General features: G+C 39.6%; 2 protein-coding genes across 2 annotated transcripts in view; both read left to right on the forward strand.

Moving 5' to 3' along the window:
• Positions 1-1661: 1661 nt before the first annotated feature.
• Positions 1662-7398, forward strand: oaz2a (ornithine decarboxylase antizyme 2a). The gene is given in 6 exon segments (XM_077709755.1): positions 1662-1897; positions 4584-4650; positions 4652-4732; positions 5875-6047; positions 6337-6422; positions 7083-7398. Coding segments are annotated over 6 exon segments (561 nt in total). The 5' UTR covers positions 1662-1877; the 3' UTR covers positions 7217-7398.
• A 3180-nt stretch (positions 7399-10578) lies between these two features.
• LOC144209919 (unconventional myosin-IXAb-like) overlaps positions 10579-16972 on the forward strand; it is a 59808-nt gene continuing 53414 nt past the window's right edge. The window contains exon 1 of the mRNA XM_077736481.1: positions 10579-10890. The gene's annotated coding sequence lies outside the window, so the exon portion shown is untranslated. The remainder of the gene's footprint in view (positions 10891-16972) is intronic.

A 16972-nucleotide genomic window follows, 5' to 3' on the forward strand; every position in this document is an offset into this window, starting at 1 on the left:
CATACATACACAGCTGGTGCCCATGTTGCATCATGGGATATTTAAACTAAAACACATTCTAAAAATCTGCCGATAAGCCGTGAGAGAATAAGAAATGGAAAATTATGTAATCATGGGTCACACAGTCCTTGGTGGTCTGTCACCATCTTCCTAAGTGACCCCCATGTGGCCCCCCCGTCACGCCGACCATCACCAGTCAAGCAAGCTGGCATGGCTAAGGTGCCAGGATCAAGTAGCCCGTCCGGCTATCTTGTTACTGATCAGATAATCTGGTTGGCACAAGGACTTTTTTTCCATTCCACGTTACACAATGGCACTGCCACGTTTGCTCGTTGGGGGGGGGGGGGGGACGCACCACTCATTTTAAAGCCATCAGCTCAAAAGACATGTTCAATTCTCTATTTGAGGAACCTGGAACATTTCACATTGGAAACAATATGATCATTTGGAAGCCTGTTAGTGTAAAAGCGTCATGCACTGGTGTCAAAGTGGTGGCCCGGGGGCCAAATCTGGCCCGCCGCATCATTATGTGCGGCCCGAGAAAGTAAATGATGAGTGCCGACTTTCTGTTTTAGGATCAAATTAAAATGAAGAGTATAGATGTATATTACATTTCCTGATTTTTCCTCTTTTAAATCAATAATTGTCATTTTTAAATCAAATTGTCTGTGTTTTTAGTTCAAAAATCACTCTGTAAAATCTAAAAATATATTTCAAAAAAAGCAAAAATAAACATAGTTTTAGAATTATAAAAAACTGAATATTCAGGGATTTTAATCCAGTTCTTTGAATCCGTTTATTAAAAAAAATCTAAACTAACCCGACTTTTACACCCTTGCCTATTATGTGCTCAATAAAAATAGCGGCGCCACACCTAGGAAGATAATCATGGCACGTAAAGAATTAAGGTGTAAGAAAAAAAATAAGTGCAGAAATGTAGGTCAATCCCTCGGGGTAAAGCAAACTAAGGGGAGACATAGTCTCGTTGTAGTCTATAGTAGGAATACTTGTGGTGGCATGCACAAATTGAAGGGTTGCTCTTGCTGTAGGTTCCAAACAATAACGTTAAATCAAAGCAAAATTTGCATTACGCAACCAAATTTTCATTTCCCTCGTGGCATTGGCCCCACAAGGAAGATGGTGTTCTCAAATTCTCATGTGATGCTGGAGAAAAAAAAAGATGGGTGGGGAAGGAAGCATTCACGCGGAGGGGTCTTAAAATGGACATTAAATCTCTGCTATATTTACTCTTAAAGTGTTTAAGTTCTTTTTTAATTGCAACATGATTGGAGGATTGAAATCAAATGGTATTCTCTTTAAATACTATTTAAAAGTATTTTTAAAAAAAGCAATTTTACATCACTTAAAACATATTTATTTGAAATGATCAGAATACCTAGAAACCATTAATAGCTTTAAATATTCGACATATATTTTTGTACTATTTCAAAAAGATTTAACATTTTTCAAAAACATATATACACTGTGTATTTTTACAAAACGTCACTAAAAACGAACAACATAAAAACGTAATCACACAAAACATTAAAAACAAAAAATGTTTGATAGTTCTTTTTGTTTGTTTACATAGCGTGACAGACCTTTGAAGGCGGAGTCACCCACAATGCACCGCGATAGCTCCTTCCTTTAAATAGCGTGACTCGCCGTTATCGCCTGCAGTTTGCTGGCTCAAATTATATCAATCAGCTGTTAACTTTCAACTCAACATTCATTAAAACTCAGAATTTGTCGCTCACCCAGTGCATAACTTTTATGCATATTATTTTTTGTTCCGAATAAAACTTTTTAATTAAAAAAAAATACGTTAAAAAAAAGAAAACGAAACAGGACGTTAGAAAGCTGTCGTCGAAGCTGTCATGTTGAATACAGACGAAAGGTAGGAAGTGCCTCTTGCTCTTTTTAAGCACACTTTAACGTCTGTTTCAATGCCACTTGTGGCATTTAGCAAGCTTTTCTAACCTTTTTTTGCTCAAGTTGAGGATCGTAAACAAAAGCTATTGTTAAAGAATAGAAAACAAAACTAACGACATGCGCGTCTTTGAGGTTTTGTTACTTCCTCAATGTGGAACACCTGGAAACTTGTTATTGTTGTTTTGGTATGTGTTTACAAACTTTGGTACATGCTTAGGTTGCATAAGTTATGTAAAAACGTCATTTTTGACTCCTAAATGGATTTATTGCATTCATATAGGACAGGGGTCTCAAAATTTCGCACTATGACACAATATTTTGGGGCTGTATACATTTTAATAATAAAATATTTAAAATCTTATACTAAAATCATTTTCTAAACGTATTTTAATGAATACATTGATTAATAATATCTTAATAAAGGGAAAAGGAGCGCACTACAATCCAATTTATGCCTCGGTAGCCTTATTTGAAGAATTGGTATATTTTTGACCTGTGACCTTTTGGTCAGGCTCTTATTGTATCTCCTATTTATCAAATTTGTATTCAATGTTTTTACCCAGTTTTCAAATTATCATAAAATGCCCTTTCTGACATCCTGAAATGTAATCAATCCCTTAATTCGTTCTTGAGTTATCTGAAACCCAAACATGAAACGAAACAAACATGTAAATAGCATTGTTTGTAGCAGCTAGCGAGTCCCATCAGTTCCTTCTAATGAGTTAAATGGCATGTTACTCCAAAGCACCCAGTTTTGAAGAGTTGATTACCAAGTAACTCCTTTGTAACATGACACTAACACGCCTGCTTTAGCCTCTTGTCACGCTACCGTCTGACGATCTGTTGCGCTGGTGTCAGCAAAAAAAAAGGCATCGCAAAGGGCTCGTATCATTTGCTGGCTCTTTTCCGCCCCTCTTTGCCGTCAATGGATTCAATTACTCCCAAACGTGCCCCCGTTGCCTTGCGGAGATGGCGGTCAAATTTTCCGCCACGGCGGCCAAACCGCACGGCGCCGTGCCAGCGTTCATGCGGGGTGAGGGTTCTTGCCCGGGGCGCTTTGAAGCCAGACGGCAAACGGGCGGGAAAACATCACCCCCGCATACGTTCGGGCCAATTGCTTTTTCTCCATAGACCGAAAAGTTTTTTTTTTTTTTAACAGGCAGGTAATTGGACGACTATTCCCTCCAATGGCAACATACTGTATTTTCACAACTATAAGGCGCACTGCATTATAAGGTGCACCCTCAATGAATGACATTTTCCATATATAAGGCGCACTGTATTATAAGGCGCACTGTCTATTTTGGAGAAAATGTAAGACTTAAGTGCGCTTCATAGTCGTGAAAATACGGTAATTGCTATTGACTTCCAGGTATGAAGCACTCACTACTTTACAGTCACCTGTAGAGCCAGCCATTGTTGATGTTTTGGATTTTTTTGTAAAAAATCTTGCAGTGGGGGAGGAGCTATATGATGGAAGATTTTGTAAACTAAGATGGCATCTGCATATTTAACAGTATTGTTCCAGTTCAGGCGTTTTTGTTTTTTTAATATCCGACAGTGGTGGTTATTCGTTTTTGGTTTTCAGTTTTTTCCATATATAAGGCGCACTGGATTATATGGCGCCCTGTCTATTTTGGAGAAAATGTAAGACTTAAGTGCGCCTTATAGTCGTGGAAATACGGTAGTTATAATTTAGTCCTAACCAGATTGTGAGTTTCTTGTCTTCGCATCACATCAGACACGCCTTCAGCTGGCCTGTTTTGACATCACGTCGTTCCTGAACTACCCATTGTGCTCTATAGAAGATTTTCCGGTCTTCTGGGGATGTTTTGTTCCTCGTATGTCTCTTGGCAGCCTATCAAATAGTCCACGCTCGTCCTATTAAAAAAAAAGAAGAAAAAAAACAACTCCTCCTAAACAGTCCATTTGATCCTAACCAAGCGACGCCAGGAAGTGGCTCCGCGCCATCTGAAATCGTAAAAGATGGCCTCCCGGGGGTTGACCGAACATCTTAAAAACATAACCTATATTCTGTTTTAGGATGACCTCGTCGGCCTTTGGGGTTTGGGGGGCGGGGCGTTGGCGAGGCCGCCTTAAATGTCAAAGTGTTGCCTTTCACAACAAGCTGGCACATCCACGGGTTTGAGTCGGTGGAAAAAAACAAGACAAGCATCTCATGTTGGCCAGCGTCTCGTATCGCTTCCTCCATCTGTGTCCTGCCCGTCCGTCTCTCCTCCCCGTCCTTCTTAATTGATGACTTTCTCTCTAGTTCAGCATAAACAATAGATGGCTGCACTTCCACTCCCGTCCACTAGTTGGCAGCACTCAGTGAGAAATTGATACAAAATAAGTCATATGCTGCAAAACAAGTTTCTTGAAGTAGGCGTCCTATTCCAGTCATTCACACGCAACCCAGGACATATGGTGCTATAACATAACTATAATTCAAGTCAAGTCATGTCATTAAACGGCAACACTCGTTAAAAATGGTCGTAACACTTACACGGTGACATTGTTCACGTACTTGTGAATGCAGAGAAGCAGAATTGACTTGACTGACTAAACTAGGTTGAACCCAAAGTCTATTTATTTCTGGCTTTTTGATAGCCAAACAGGGCCTTTTCTAAAATGCACAATTTCTCCTGCAGTTCCCGGTTAGCGGCCTCGCGGCTATCCGGCTCCGTCACCCCCCCTCCAGGGCCTCAGTGGTGCTCCTGATGCCCCTCACCCACAGCTCAAGATCCCGGGTGGGCGAGGGACGGTTAGGGATCATTCTCTCGGCACGCTAATACACAAGGTGAGTCGCCATAATCGTCCTTAGGCGTTTTTTTTATAATGTATTTATCATAACACCATAATGTTTGTTTTTTTTGCGTGCAGCGAACAGAGTTTGTATGTAAAGCTTGCTAAATGGTAACTGGATCACTCCATTACCGTGGGATATTTTAGGATAATGTACTTTTGTTTGTTAAATGTACATTTCAGGTTAAACAGGTTTGGTTAAATACATAGTGTGTAATTCTCAGTTTGTAGTTTTTGCGAGTAAACCTCACTTTTTTTTTGATCCACTTCAAATGGAAACGCTTTAAAGTGCCACTTTCATGGGTGTTACACACTTAATTATATGGTAGAATGGCATCAGACTGTTCCAGAATAAAAGCAAAACTTTCTTGGTATGCCTCTGCATAGTTGAGAACGACGACGTGATAAGTCAGATGGAAAAAAAATGTTTTTATCGGTAATGTATGTATTACAGAAATTTACCACACCACTCATATTAACCATCTTTCCCAATTAAAAAAATAATTAACTATCTTAGAGAGGAAAAAAAACGTAAAATTTAGTAAAATACGCCCTGATTTGAAGAAAAAGTTCCGCCTGAAGTATTTCCACTGTACTTTTAGTTTTACAAAGTATCCATGGTGGCTCTTATCTTCATTTATCTGTGCCCGATTCAGTGCCTGAATAAAAATATTCAGTCCGCTCCTTTCAATTTGATCACTTTAGGGCGCACCCAAACACAAGCCACTGTGTTTACGTCTCACCCGGTTGGGACATGTGACCGAGCGAGCTCCCGGATTAGACACGCATAAGTGGCTCATTGTCTTCCCCGTGTCTTCATCAGATATGCAACACAGACGTTGAATTGAAAAATACAAATCGTCAGGCCCCGAGAAATTAACTTTCATCTCTGCCGTGTAGCTCCGCCCCCTCCAATGATTACCACTCCGACTACTTACGAAAATATTGTTTTTCACCCTAAAACTTTTGTCTAATGTCTTAAATATCAAAACTACAGAATTGCACATATCAAAAAAGCATATTTATAATGATAAAAACTATTTTTATTAAAAACATGGAGTTTTAAGAAAGGCAAGGTTTTTTTCTGAATAAGTGGCCATGTTGTCACCTGACTAAATCCAGCACTTTCGTCTCCAGGACGGAAAGTTGACGGTGACGCGCCCCCCGGAGGTGAAGGGGAACCCCCCACGACTACGATTCCATTACCAGCTAAGCGAACTGCGCTCGGCATTCTGGGATACCATCCTTTCGGGGGACAGCCTCTTTCTGGAGATTCCTGCCGGCCCCCTCGTCGAAGGCACCAAAGAAGGGTGAGGACCACCTCATTTCATTTTTATTTTACATTGAAAGGGCATCATCATCATTAGTTCCACAATATTTAATACTGAAAGGAATGAATTGTGATGTCACCTAAGAGAGAGACGAGTATTTTGCATAGTTGTGTAAAGTTGAAGAGGTCAGCCTGTTCTTGTGTCCGCGGCAGTGTTGGAATATTATGTAAAGAGTGAGAAGGTCTCTTATGTAAAAGGAGCGTGTCATGGGCACCCCCATTTTGTCCCATCCCGTCACGACTGATGGACTCTGCTTGTCCTTTGTCAGGCTCACCGCTCTGTTGGAGTTTGCCGAGGAGAAGCTGAAGGTCAACGCCGTCTTCCTTTGGTTCCGCAAAAGCCGAGAAGATAGAAGTAAGATTTCAGTTGTTATTATTATTATTTTAGTAAATCCTGATTGTGGGATGTCCCAAAACTATTGTCTAAGAGGGCCCATTTTTATTCTTTTAATGACCCATTGTAATCGGGTCAGAAATTGGGTTTTTACAATGGAGTTGATGTATGATTTGATTGGCTTCAATTGATGGACGTAAAATACTAAAGAAATGGGGCATAATTTTGTTTTAGGAATTTTTGTGTTTATGGGCGGGTGCTTTATTTTTCCGTGATTTCCAGCCAAAATGTTCTGCATCATACTACACTAAAAAAAAAAAAATGTGAACGGATCAAAAGTTTAGAAATGCGTTACCATTCAGAGAATCAGTGGTCTCAAACCGGTTCCACATAGGGCCACAGTGGGTACTGGTTTTTGTTCCAACCGATCCAGTGCCGACATTTTAACCAATTAGGTGTCTTTAAAATAAGTAGCACCTGACTCTAATTAACTGATTGCACTTGCAAAAGGTATTCTTGTTGAGTTGGAATGCAAACCTGCACCCACTGTGGCCCTTTGAGGACCGGTTTGAGACCACTGGAATGGGGCGAGAAATGGCCCAAAACTTATGTCTTAACTTATTGGATTTCGACATTCCTCGAACGTACTGACCGAAAGCGTCTTCGTTGGTGTCCCCCTAGCGTCCATCATCAGGACGTTCCACTACATGGGCTTTGAGATGGTGAAACCGGGCGACCCGTCGGTTCCGCCTCGGCCCGACTTGGCCTTCATGCTTTACTCTCTGGACAGCGGCAGCAGCTCTGACGAGGACTGAACCCAAACCCCAGAGGGTCGAGTTTTATTTTGGGATGTTTTTTTTCTCCATTTTTCTCTTTTTTGAGACTGCTAGCAAAATGGCTGGAAACTGGTGACGGCTTCTTTTCCCGTTTTAGCGGCGTAAAAAGGCATTCCCACATTTTGAAGATGCGCGCATCTCCCCGAGAGACTTTGGAAAAAAAAAAAGGTCGCCGTCAACGACGCTAGACGTCCAATCCGTTGGGACGTGGAGTGCAATGGATGGAGTGTTTGTGCCTCTTTTGTTACTGTTTGGAGTCTTATGGCGGAATGTCTTCCTTTAATTCCTGTACAAGAAGAAAACCTGAGGGTGATGTGATATTTCATTTTTCATTTTTTTTTGCTTTGGGGGTTTTCAGTTAGCACTTTCAAGTAAATGCCAAAAAAGATTTTATCTTGGTTTGGGGATTATTAGCATTGTTGGAAACAACAAACTAATTATTAAGTGTTATTTTTCCAGTCATTTGAAAGAAAAAAGTTTATTTTGATAGAAGTTTATTGCATTCACCTTAAAAATAAGCACTGGCTTTGAAAAATAAAGAAAAATAATAATGTAAAAAAACTAAAAAAATATATTACTAAAAAAAACACCAGAAAATTAATTAATTTGACATAACTGAGGTTATGAATAAAAATTAATAATAAACCAACCCCCAAAATTAAATAATTTTAAAAACACAGGTTTAAGGAAAAAAACTCAAAAACAACCCCAAAAATTAAATAACAATTTGAAAAACAGCCGGGCCTTTTTTAATTTTTTTTTTTTTTGGTGAATGCAATAACCTTTCCTTAAATCTGTAATGTTGCTTGCTCGTTTTTCATTTGAATTTTTTTTCCGCTGACGAGCAGGCTCAGGAGAAGAAAAACAGGAAAAAATAATGATTCAAAAAACAAACCCAAAAATTAATTTGAAAAAATGGTCAAGGCTCTTTTTTTTGTAATCTGAATTTAATAAGCTACCGTATATTTCTGTATCATTTTCAGGTATTTATTGTTTGTTTTCCGATGACTTAGTTGGGCGGATCATATTGCGATTGAATCTTCTTGAGTTGGGAAAATTAGAAAATGAAAAAAAAACATACAAAAAAAAACAATAAAATGTGAAAATTGTTATTTTTGGGTGCTGCTTGTGTCAATATGAAACATTGAATGGCTTCAAATGCATGGCTGGGTTTATTTATCCTCTCCACTGAGAAGCCAACGGTCGTCCTCTTGCTCTGGTGGCCTTAATCTTTTAAAAGCTTACATAAAGTCACCTCGGAAAGGAGGCTACGTTTCTCAGAAGTGGGCCCAATCACTTTATTTTTTATTTATTTTTATCTCATTTAATCTCCATTGACGAAAAAACAAACTTTGTGGAAGAAAGTAAAAATGCCTTGAAGCAACAAAAAAAAATAGTGTTTCCAAACTTTTTTTTAAACTGCGGAACCCTTTTTGCATTGGAAAAACCTCAAGGGAAAATATTTAATTTAAAACTATATTAACAATGGTCATTCTTATCAAAGTTATATCAGCAGGAATCACATAAAACCTCCAAAATGATTCAAAAATCTAATATTTCACATTGACCTAATGACTGTTTTTTAATTGCATTATTTTATGATTTTTCTCCAAATATGACTTAAATCCTTTACATTTACGTGAAAAAATGTTGACTTTATGTTGACAAAAGTTGATGTTGTAGAAACCAAACAATTTCCAATTAATGTTATCAAAAATAAGCCTTAAAATGACTGTTTCACAGGTTGAATGTTGTAATAGTAAAGAGTTGTTGCTTGGAGAAAGGTAAGCCAAATTTAGAAAGAGAAACTGTTGTGTCGTAATGGCTTAAGTTGGGGTTGTTACACAACCTGCCGCGCAAGATGCGCAAAAGGCAAAGGCCATCTGTTTCTCTTTAGAGTGCTGACACACTTTTGAACTGCAGCCTCATTTTCTGAATAACTTTTTTTTTTAACAAATGGCATAAAAATACACATCACAACTGTGCATTATTTTCCACTCTATTGAACTAAATTTGGAGGAACTTAACTAAATAAAAACACTTGTTTTCTAAGAAAATCAGGAAAAAATAATCAGTAATTAAATTAGTCTCATGTTTTTACTTTAAATCAATTTTATATATGTTGATAATATACAAAATAATATATAAAAATAAAGAAAAGAGTATGTGTAGCAACTTTCACCCAACTACTGTTATTCTTTGTCAGACAGCGCCCCCTATACACATTGTTGGTGTATGTGACTTAAGGTGGAATTGATGGCATACATGACAGGCGGCCATCTTGCAACAGAAGACTTCTGGGATTAAAGGTACTGTTTCTCATAAAGAGAAAATATACTTTTCACTTAAATAATTCTTAATGGATTTGAAAACGATTTAAATTAAATTCCTTATGGTTTAGGTTTTATTTGGAGAAAAATGTTCAATTCTTAAATATACAGAAAAATCTGCTATTTATTAAAATTAAATACCAGTGTGGCTTTTTTGCTGTCATCGACAACTAACTAGATTTTGTTTCTGTTTAACAACGTTAAAAATTAGCTTTTCATTTAAAGTGTAATACATAGTTTGACCACACGGGAGAAACATTGCCTTGATTATACCGTTTGAGTGCGGATTCTGGAAGCTGGTTTATGGGTCGAAGCCCACCTTAACTGACCCCCTGGGGCACACCGTTGACCTTTGACCCCCATTCACACCGACATTCAAACCTACGGGCGATTTCATGTCTTGACTGAACATAGCATGTAAGGTTTTTGGAATGTGAGAGGAATGCAAACACGTAAACGCCACACAGGAAGAGCGGAGCCGAGGCCCGACGATGCAAAGAACTTTCATCTTTTGGCCGACGACCGTGAGCCATGAGGGAGGGAGGATTAAATTAATTTAAATTACCTTAAATTACCTTTTTCAATTGTCCTTTCCAAATGGTCTCTCACTGATTCCAACATACTGGCTTGCATTGACAGCACCAGACGTCCAATAACATTTGACCTGGACGGTTAGCCATGATCAAAACCACTAGAACAGCATATTTTACCTCTTAACGCCAATGACGGCTCTAGACGTCCAATTCACCTGCCATTTTCCCCAAGTAAGGCTTCCCCAATTGACTAAATTGGACGCCTATGGATGTCAATGGCAGCCCCCGACTTCACAAATCACTAAAAAAATCCCAATTAATGGTATTCCTATTTCTTATTTATACTTTAATAAGTGAAAATGTCCATCTGGATTGAAATATGAATTGTTGTCCTGTTAGTAGGCGTGTCCTTCTACCACACCACGTTCAACCCCCCCTTTTTCTCTTCCCCATTGCATCCCACGCGTGGACGCGCGGCGCGGTCACGCTCTCAGCTCGGCGGTGGTGGCGGCGGAGAACGCCTCGATGAGCAGCAGCGCGACGTGACGTGACCGCAAGAAAAATCCGCGTAGCCCCAAAAACACGCAGGAACGGTTTTTTTCTTCCGGAACCCTAATTGGATCCTCCATGGTCGAGCTATTGGAGCGGTGGATTGTTCCTCGAGTGTCCGGACGCAGCGCACCGGGTTGCGGCTGACTCGGTGGCGGTTGGCCGCTCTTCCTCGTCGCCCGGGCGGACTGGAGGTGGCGACGGTGGCGGTGGTGGTGGGTCGCAGGCGGTGGAGGAGGAGGTAAGAGCAAACCTAGACCCTCTTTTTAATCATTTTTCCTCTTATTTTAGGCATTAATGTTCCATTTTGTTTACGCGTTGACGTTATTTTGGCCGTTGTCATCTTGCCCAATTCCCAATTTATCCGTTATTGAAACGGCATGATGGCATATGTCCCCTCTTCCGTCCTTTCCTTGTCGCAGCATGGATGTCACGCTGTTTTTCTTGTATAACATCGTTTTTATGTGCATTTTTTCCACATTTTTTATGGCTTTGAGCAATGATTTCATGCAATCATATTGTCGCAGTCCTTCCTCGTGGGAGGGAAGGGCAGAAGGGGGGTATGTTTCAGTCTCATTTGCAGCTGGACAAAAAAATAGCAGCCTAATAGAGCATTAGTTTAAAAAACGAAAATATTCCCCCTACTCCTTGTTCCGAATGATGCTTTTGCAAGGTTTGTATGTCATATTTATGTCGTTTAAATTGAAAAAGAAGCCGCACACCTTCCATTTTTTAACGGTGACACCATGCATTAAATGCAAGTCATTCGCTGCCCTGCCTTTGGTAGTTTCTAAATTTTATTCTGTCATCATTAGTCTCAAACTTCTTCTGGCGTTTTTTTCCTCAGTATGGTAATGTCAATGAAGTAGTTAATATCCATTTAGTGAGGGAATTCCTCTCAAAACTGGATGAAAAAGGGCCACGCTTTGGGTTAGCTAGCTTAAAGTTAAGCTAGCTTCAATTAAGCCAACACACCTGTCATTGATGATGAATTGAAACTGGGATCACTTGTTTTGAATTGCTATGTTTTCATGACGTTGATGGTACGATATGTCTTATGTTTAATGTAAATGGAAACAAGAAGTAGTATTTACTTTAATGAAGGTTTATATTTCAAACCAAAGTGTGCACTTTAGCTTAAAATGTGAGTGACATAGCCTCAAAAATGTGTTGTTTTTAATGAATTTGTTGTCTGCCATTTCCATTGAATTTAAACTAGCTGTTTCAAAACATTGAATGTGCTTTACGTCCAATCATTTTGACCAGTCCTCCCAGTCAAAATGCATTGGACACATGAGTTAAACCTCAATTTATCCCAATTTCAAATCATCACAGATTTTTCAATGCACATTATGATGTTAAAATTGTCAATTGTTGCTCTTATTTTCATTTTTGCTCGATTTCATGCCTGAATTGGAATTGTTTTGATTGGTTACGTGGTGAAAACATCACACGCTAGCATAAAATGTGAGCGACCTAGTTTACAAACATGTGTTGGCTTTATTCATTTCATTTCCTGGAATTGATTTTAAACTGAAATGACTGAACGAATGTTCATCTTTTAAGACCATTCACGGTGCTTGACGTCCAATCCAATTTGACTAGGGGGGTAAAATCTGCTGACTTTCTATACGATATGTTGTGATGTTTTGGCTCGCCGAGTCGTTTCCTGTTGGTCGGCTCGCATTGTGACACTTGAGCGAGTTCACCGACAAGTTGGAACTGGCAGTCTTGTCCAGACGCTTCCCCCCTCGGGTCTGAGATCTGACCGAGCATGTGCGATTGGTGGCCAAAGGGGGATTCAAATTTGGAGGAAAAACCCCCACCATGGCATTTTTTTGGAGTAAAATATGTCCACAATATCTTTTTAGGTTTAGCAGCATGACTTGATTTGACTTGATAATCACAGTCTTCAGTCCAGAGGTCGTAAAAACCCATTTAAAGTCGACAGACAGACTAGGTCAGATTGGAATATTCCGCAAAAATGTTGCAAATATTGTTACAAAGTCTTTTAAATCACTGGTGTCAAACTCTTGGCTAGTCATGTCGCTTTTGTGTGGCCCACAAAAGTAAATCATGGGCTTTGACATTGATGTTTCTTGTGTGAGTAAAATTCGAATTTTTGTGTTACACTCTCGCTTAACACTGTTAAAGAAAGATGGCGGCTACGAAGGTGAATCGGCGTTGAGTCAATGCAAGCCTTTGACTGTTTATTTTCCTGTCCTAGAAGAGGCCGCATTCATTTGGTGGATAGCAAAGCGCTTATGAATCGTGAATGACTTTTTGATTTTGTTTGTTTTTGGGGTTAAGGAAAAGAAAAATGGCGGCTCGGTGGTCGGGGCTGCCTCAATAAATAGGTCGCTAAGTTGTTGACAAATGGCCGACTTGATGAGTCATTTAAATCTGTTGGTAAATAGTCTATTATTAATATTGTATAGTTATTATTTGTCTGTTTTTTTAATACAAAAAAAATAAGGATAAGCAAACAGTGATGCTATTATTATAGAAGAAAACTTAAAAACGGATAAAAACTAATCCTATTTGTCAACATTTTCCAGCTAGAAATAATCATCAGTCCTAGTTGTGATGTCACAACCAGAATCGCTGAAAAAGTGGGCGTTCCCGACCCTCGTTTTGGGTAAAATAACCATCAAATGTGGCCATATTGGAGTACAAAATTGAATGTTATTCCATTATGTGGCATCTTTAATCCGTTGTGAATGATTCAAGAGGAACGTTGTTGCGAGTGGCGCCGTCCCAGGAGGGATTTTAACGTAGGTGCCGGGGCGCGTGCCTCCACTGCTGCTGTGCGACTCAATCCATTTGCGGCCCAGCTGCAGCTGTCAGAAAAATGCGCTCAACCGGCTTCTCGCAGGCGCCGCTACTTACGTAACCAGCTCAATGAAACGTTAACGTCAGCAAAGATGACGGCGCAGTAAGGGGTTTCTCAACAGAAAACTGGAGCCAAAAAGCCCCCGTAAAGACGAGTCTGTCGTGTTTTCAGGTCGTCAACTATTGACGTCCAATCTATTTTGACTGGGAGGGGTGAATGAATGTCGTTTATAGGAATGGTAATGAAAAATTAGCATGCAAAGCTAGGTTATGTGAATTGGACTTCTATTGTTCTCAATGGCGGGCAGTGAGTCCATTTTTTTGTCATTTTGACTTAAAATATTTGTAATTTTTAGTTAAAATACTTTAGATTTCAGGCCTAGTTTGTGTGTTGGTCACTTTCTGCTGATTTCTGGCAATTTCCAGTTGACTTAATGTTGATTTTGGGGTCTTTTAAGATACCTCGTTAGCTCATTGGCTGGCTTTCACGGCAGGGGGCGTGTCAACAAATTGCGATAGTTCGCACACTCAATTACAGAAATCACCAAATTTTAGTTTTACAGCGTCCATGTCCATAAAGCATTTAATTGTGTGTGCACAGTATGAATGAGCTTAGGTAGAGCACCCCCGCGCGCCTTATGTTTAACACCACTGGGCCCCAGGATGAAGTTGATGCTTCACATACCATGTCAGGCCTGTTATGTTATGTATCTCTCAGCAAGTGTATTTATAGAGCTGCACAATGGCAGGGGGGCGGGGCCATCTTAAATAGCATCCGTCATTGTCCGACGGAAAAGAAAAAAATAACAAAAAACGTCGCTTTCATTCAGCCACGGGTTCCCTTCTTCTTTTCCTCTTTCATGTTCTTAAACTAAACACGCTACAACAATGTTTTCACTTCCTTTTACATGCAATCAGTGTTTCCCACAATGCATTTTACACGCGCCCAAATTGTCCTATTTCCCCCAAGTTATGGCTTTCTTTGTCAAAACTTTTCCTTTTTGACCAAAAAACTAAAGAATGCAGCTACCGTATTTTAACGACTATAAGGCACACCGCATTATAAGGCGCACCCTCAATGAATGACATTTTTCCATATATAAGGCGCACTGTATTATAAGGCGCACTGTCTATTTTGGAGAAAATTTAAGACTTTTAAGTGCGCCTTATAGTCGTGAAAATACGGTAATTGCTATTGACTTCCAGGTATTTAAGCACTCATTACACAGTCACCTGTAGAGCCAGCTATTGTTGATGTTTTGAATGTTTTTGTATAAAATCTTGCAGTGGGGGAGGAGCTATATGATGGAAGATTTTGTAAACTAAGATGGCTGATCTGCATATTTATTAGTATTGTTTCAGTTCAGGCGTTTGTGTTTTTTTAATATCTGGTGGTGGTTTTTCGTTTTTGGTTTTCTGTTTTTTTTTCATATATAAGGCGCACTGGATTATAAGGCGCACTGTCTATTTTGGAGAAAATTTAAGACTTTTAAGTGTGCCTTATAGTCGTGAAAATACGGTAATTTGGATTTAGGTTTGGTTTGGAGACCCGCGTTTTGGTCCTTTTTGACAGTTTTTGTAGTTGTGTGCTATGCATGGGCTATCTAAAAACAGCACAATGTGATATGGGAAAATAACGCCACGGTTGCCGATTAAAGCCGAGTATCTGGGGACAATAAAAAGCTTTGTAGCGCCTGAGTGGCGGCAGTCAGATGATCAACATCTTTGGGTCTACTGACACTCGCCACTAAATCACATTTATTGGCATCCGTGTGCAAAGTCCTACTTTTTAGTTGGACTGGCAGCAGTTTAGCGCACGTTCAACGTTGTTGCTTTTGGAAACAACATTTTCCCCATAGGAAATCCTATAAATTGGAATAACACGTATGTCTTATAAAAGTTTTTACCGTACAGGCTATGTTTTAACATCGGGGGTAGTATGGAAAATGGAATTTGGTATGGCGTCTGTATAAATATTTGTGTTTTTTTTTTCAGATCCGAGTGCTGGTCGTCACGTGTAGAATTCAACAACAATGATGTGATAGGAGCAGATAATTTATGCATGTATTTAAATTAATTCAAAAATGATTTAAAGGGATTGAACGATGGGATTGTGCACCTTGGTCTGAGGAAAAATATTATTTCTTTTTTTTGGGCCGCCATTGATGGCATTAGAGGTCCAATCAATTTGGCACATGAGCTTTTCTGTTAGTGCGACAGTAGCTAATGCTAAGCTAATTGTGTGGCTCAGTTTGACATGCCTGAAAAAGTGTGCCGCCAGCAAATCTCTCTTCGTTTTTTTTTTTCGCAATTAGCGGCGTCATTTCTGGCCTCGCCGCCGCTGACGCGTCTTGTTTGTCTCTGCGGCTGTGCTCTTAAACGTCTCTTAAATGTCTATTTTCTGCTCCAGATGATTTCAACTGTGGCTTTTGGATTCAGGCTAAATTATGTTGTCAATGTTCTATTGACCAGCTTGTGGTGCTTTGGCTATTTGGCTTGATTTTTTGATGGAAACTCAGTGCTCACTCAGTGAGGAAATAGTAAAGATTGGGTATTTTGAGGACTGTAAATTCCATCGTTCATCCCCCCCAAACATTTTTTTTACTCCTTAGATTAGATTTTTTAGACATTATATATTTTTTTATACGTCTTAGGTAGCGAATGATTAATTAAGCACCTGCTAATGTATCGATTTTAGTCCCAACTGAGATCTTTTCACACAATTATCGTTCTGGACATTGTTTTTGGTTAGTTTTTTACCTTCCACAACTTGTTTAAAGCCCCCTAAACCTACTTGGGGCCCGTGCCCTTGGCACCCCCCAAATACTCCGCCCCTGGACGGACCATTTCTTAGCTTTTTTACGACTGAAAACGCAATCAAAATGGCGAATGATCGCTCCCAACCCAAACAGATTGGACACTTACCGTCGTCAATGGCACTGAAACATTTGAAAATGAACCCTGGAGCCATTTCCAAATCATTTGGTGCAATGTACACCTTTTAGTGCTTTGATCATGAAGGCGCCGAACGGAGCATTCTGATTGGCCGGCCCCAATGAAAGCAAAGGAGTGATTGGCCCGAAGTGCCCGCTGTTGTCATGGTGCGTATTTGTGGTCAAGGTGATCAAAGTGGTCTTAATTAATTCAAATGAATGCAAAAGCGCAAGTACACATGTTCAATTCCCTGTTTTAACCCTTCCTTTAGGACACCGTTTCATCTCACTCAATTCCAATGTTATTCGCCATGAATAGTAATTGTCATCGCGATAATATTAAAGATGAATTAAGTTCATGTAGATTTTATTATTTCAATTGTTTTTTAATTCCATTTTAGGGAATGTGAAGGTTCTTAAAGGTACAGGAGCTTATTTTTTTAAGGGTGATGATGACGTGCTCTGTTTAGTTGATTTGAGGAAGGAGAGCAGCTGCTTTTTTTGGGATGGATTGGCCATACGCGAACATACAAATACACCAATAGTGGCCGCTAAGTG

Source organism: Stigmatopora nigra, chromosome 2, assembly GCF_051989575.1.
Source record: "Stigmatopora nigra isolate UIUO_SnigA chromosome 2, RoL_Snig_1.1, whole genome shotgun sequence".
NCBI classification, from domain to species: Eukaryota; Metazoa; Chordata; class Actinopteri; order Syngnathiformes; family Syngnathidae; genus Stigmatopora; species Stigmatopora nigra.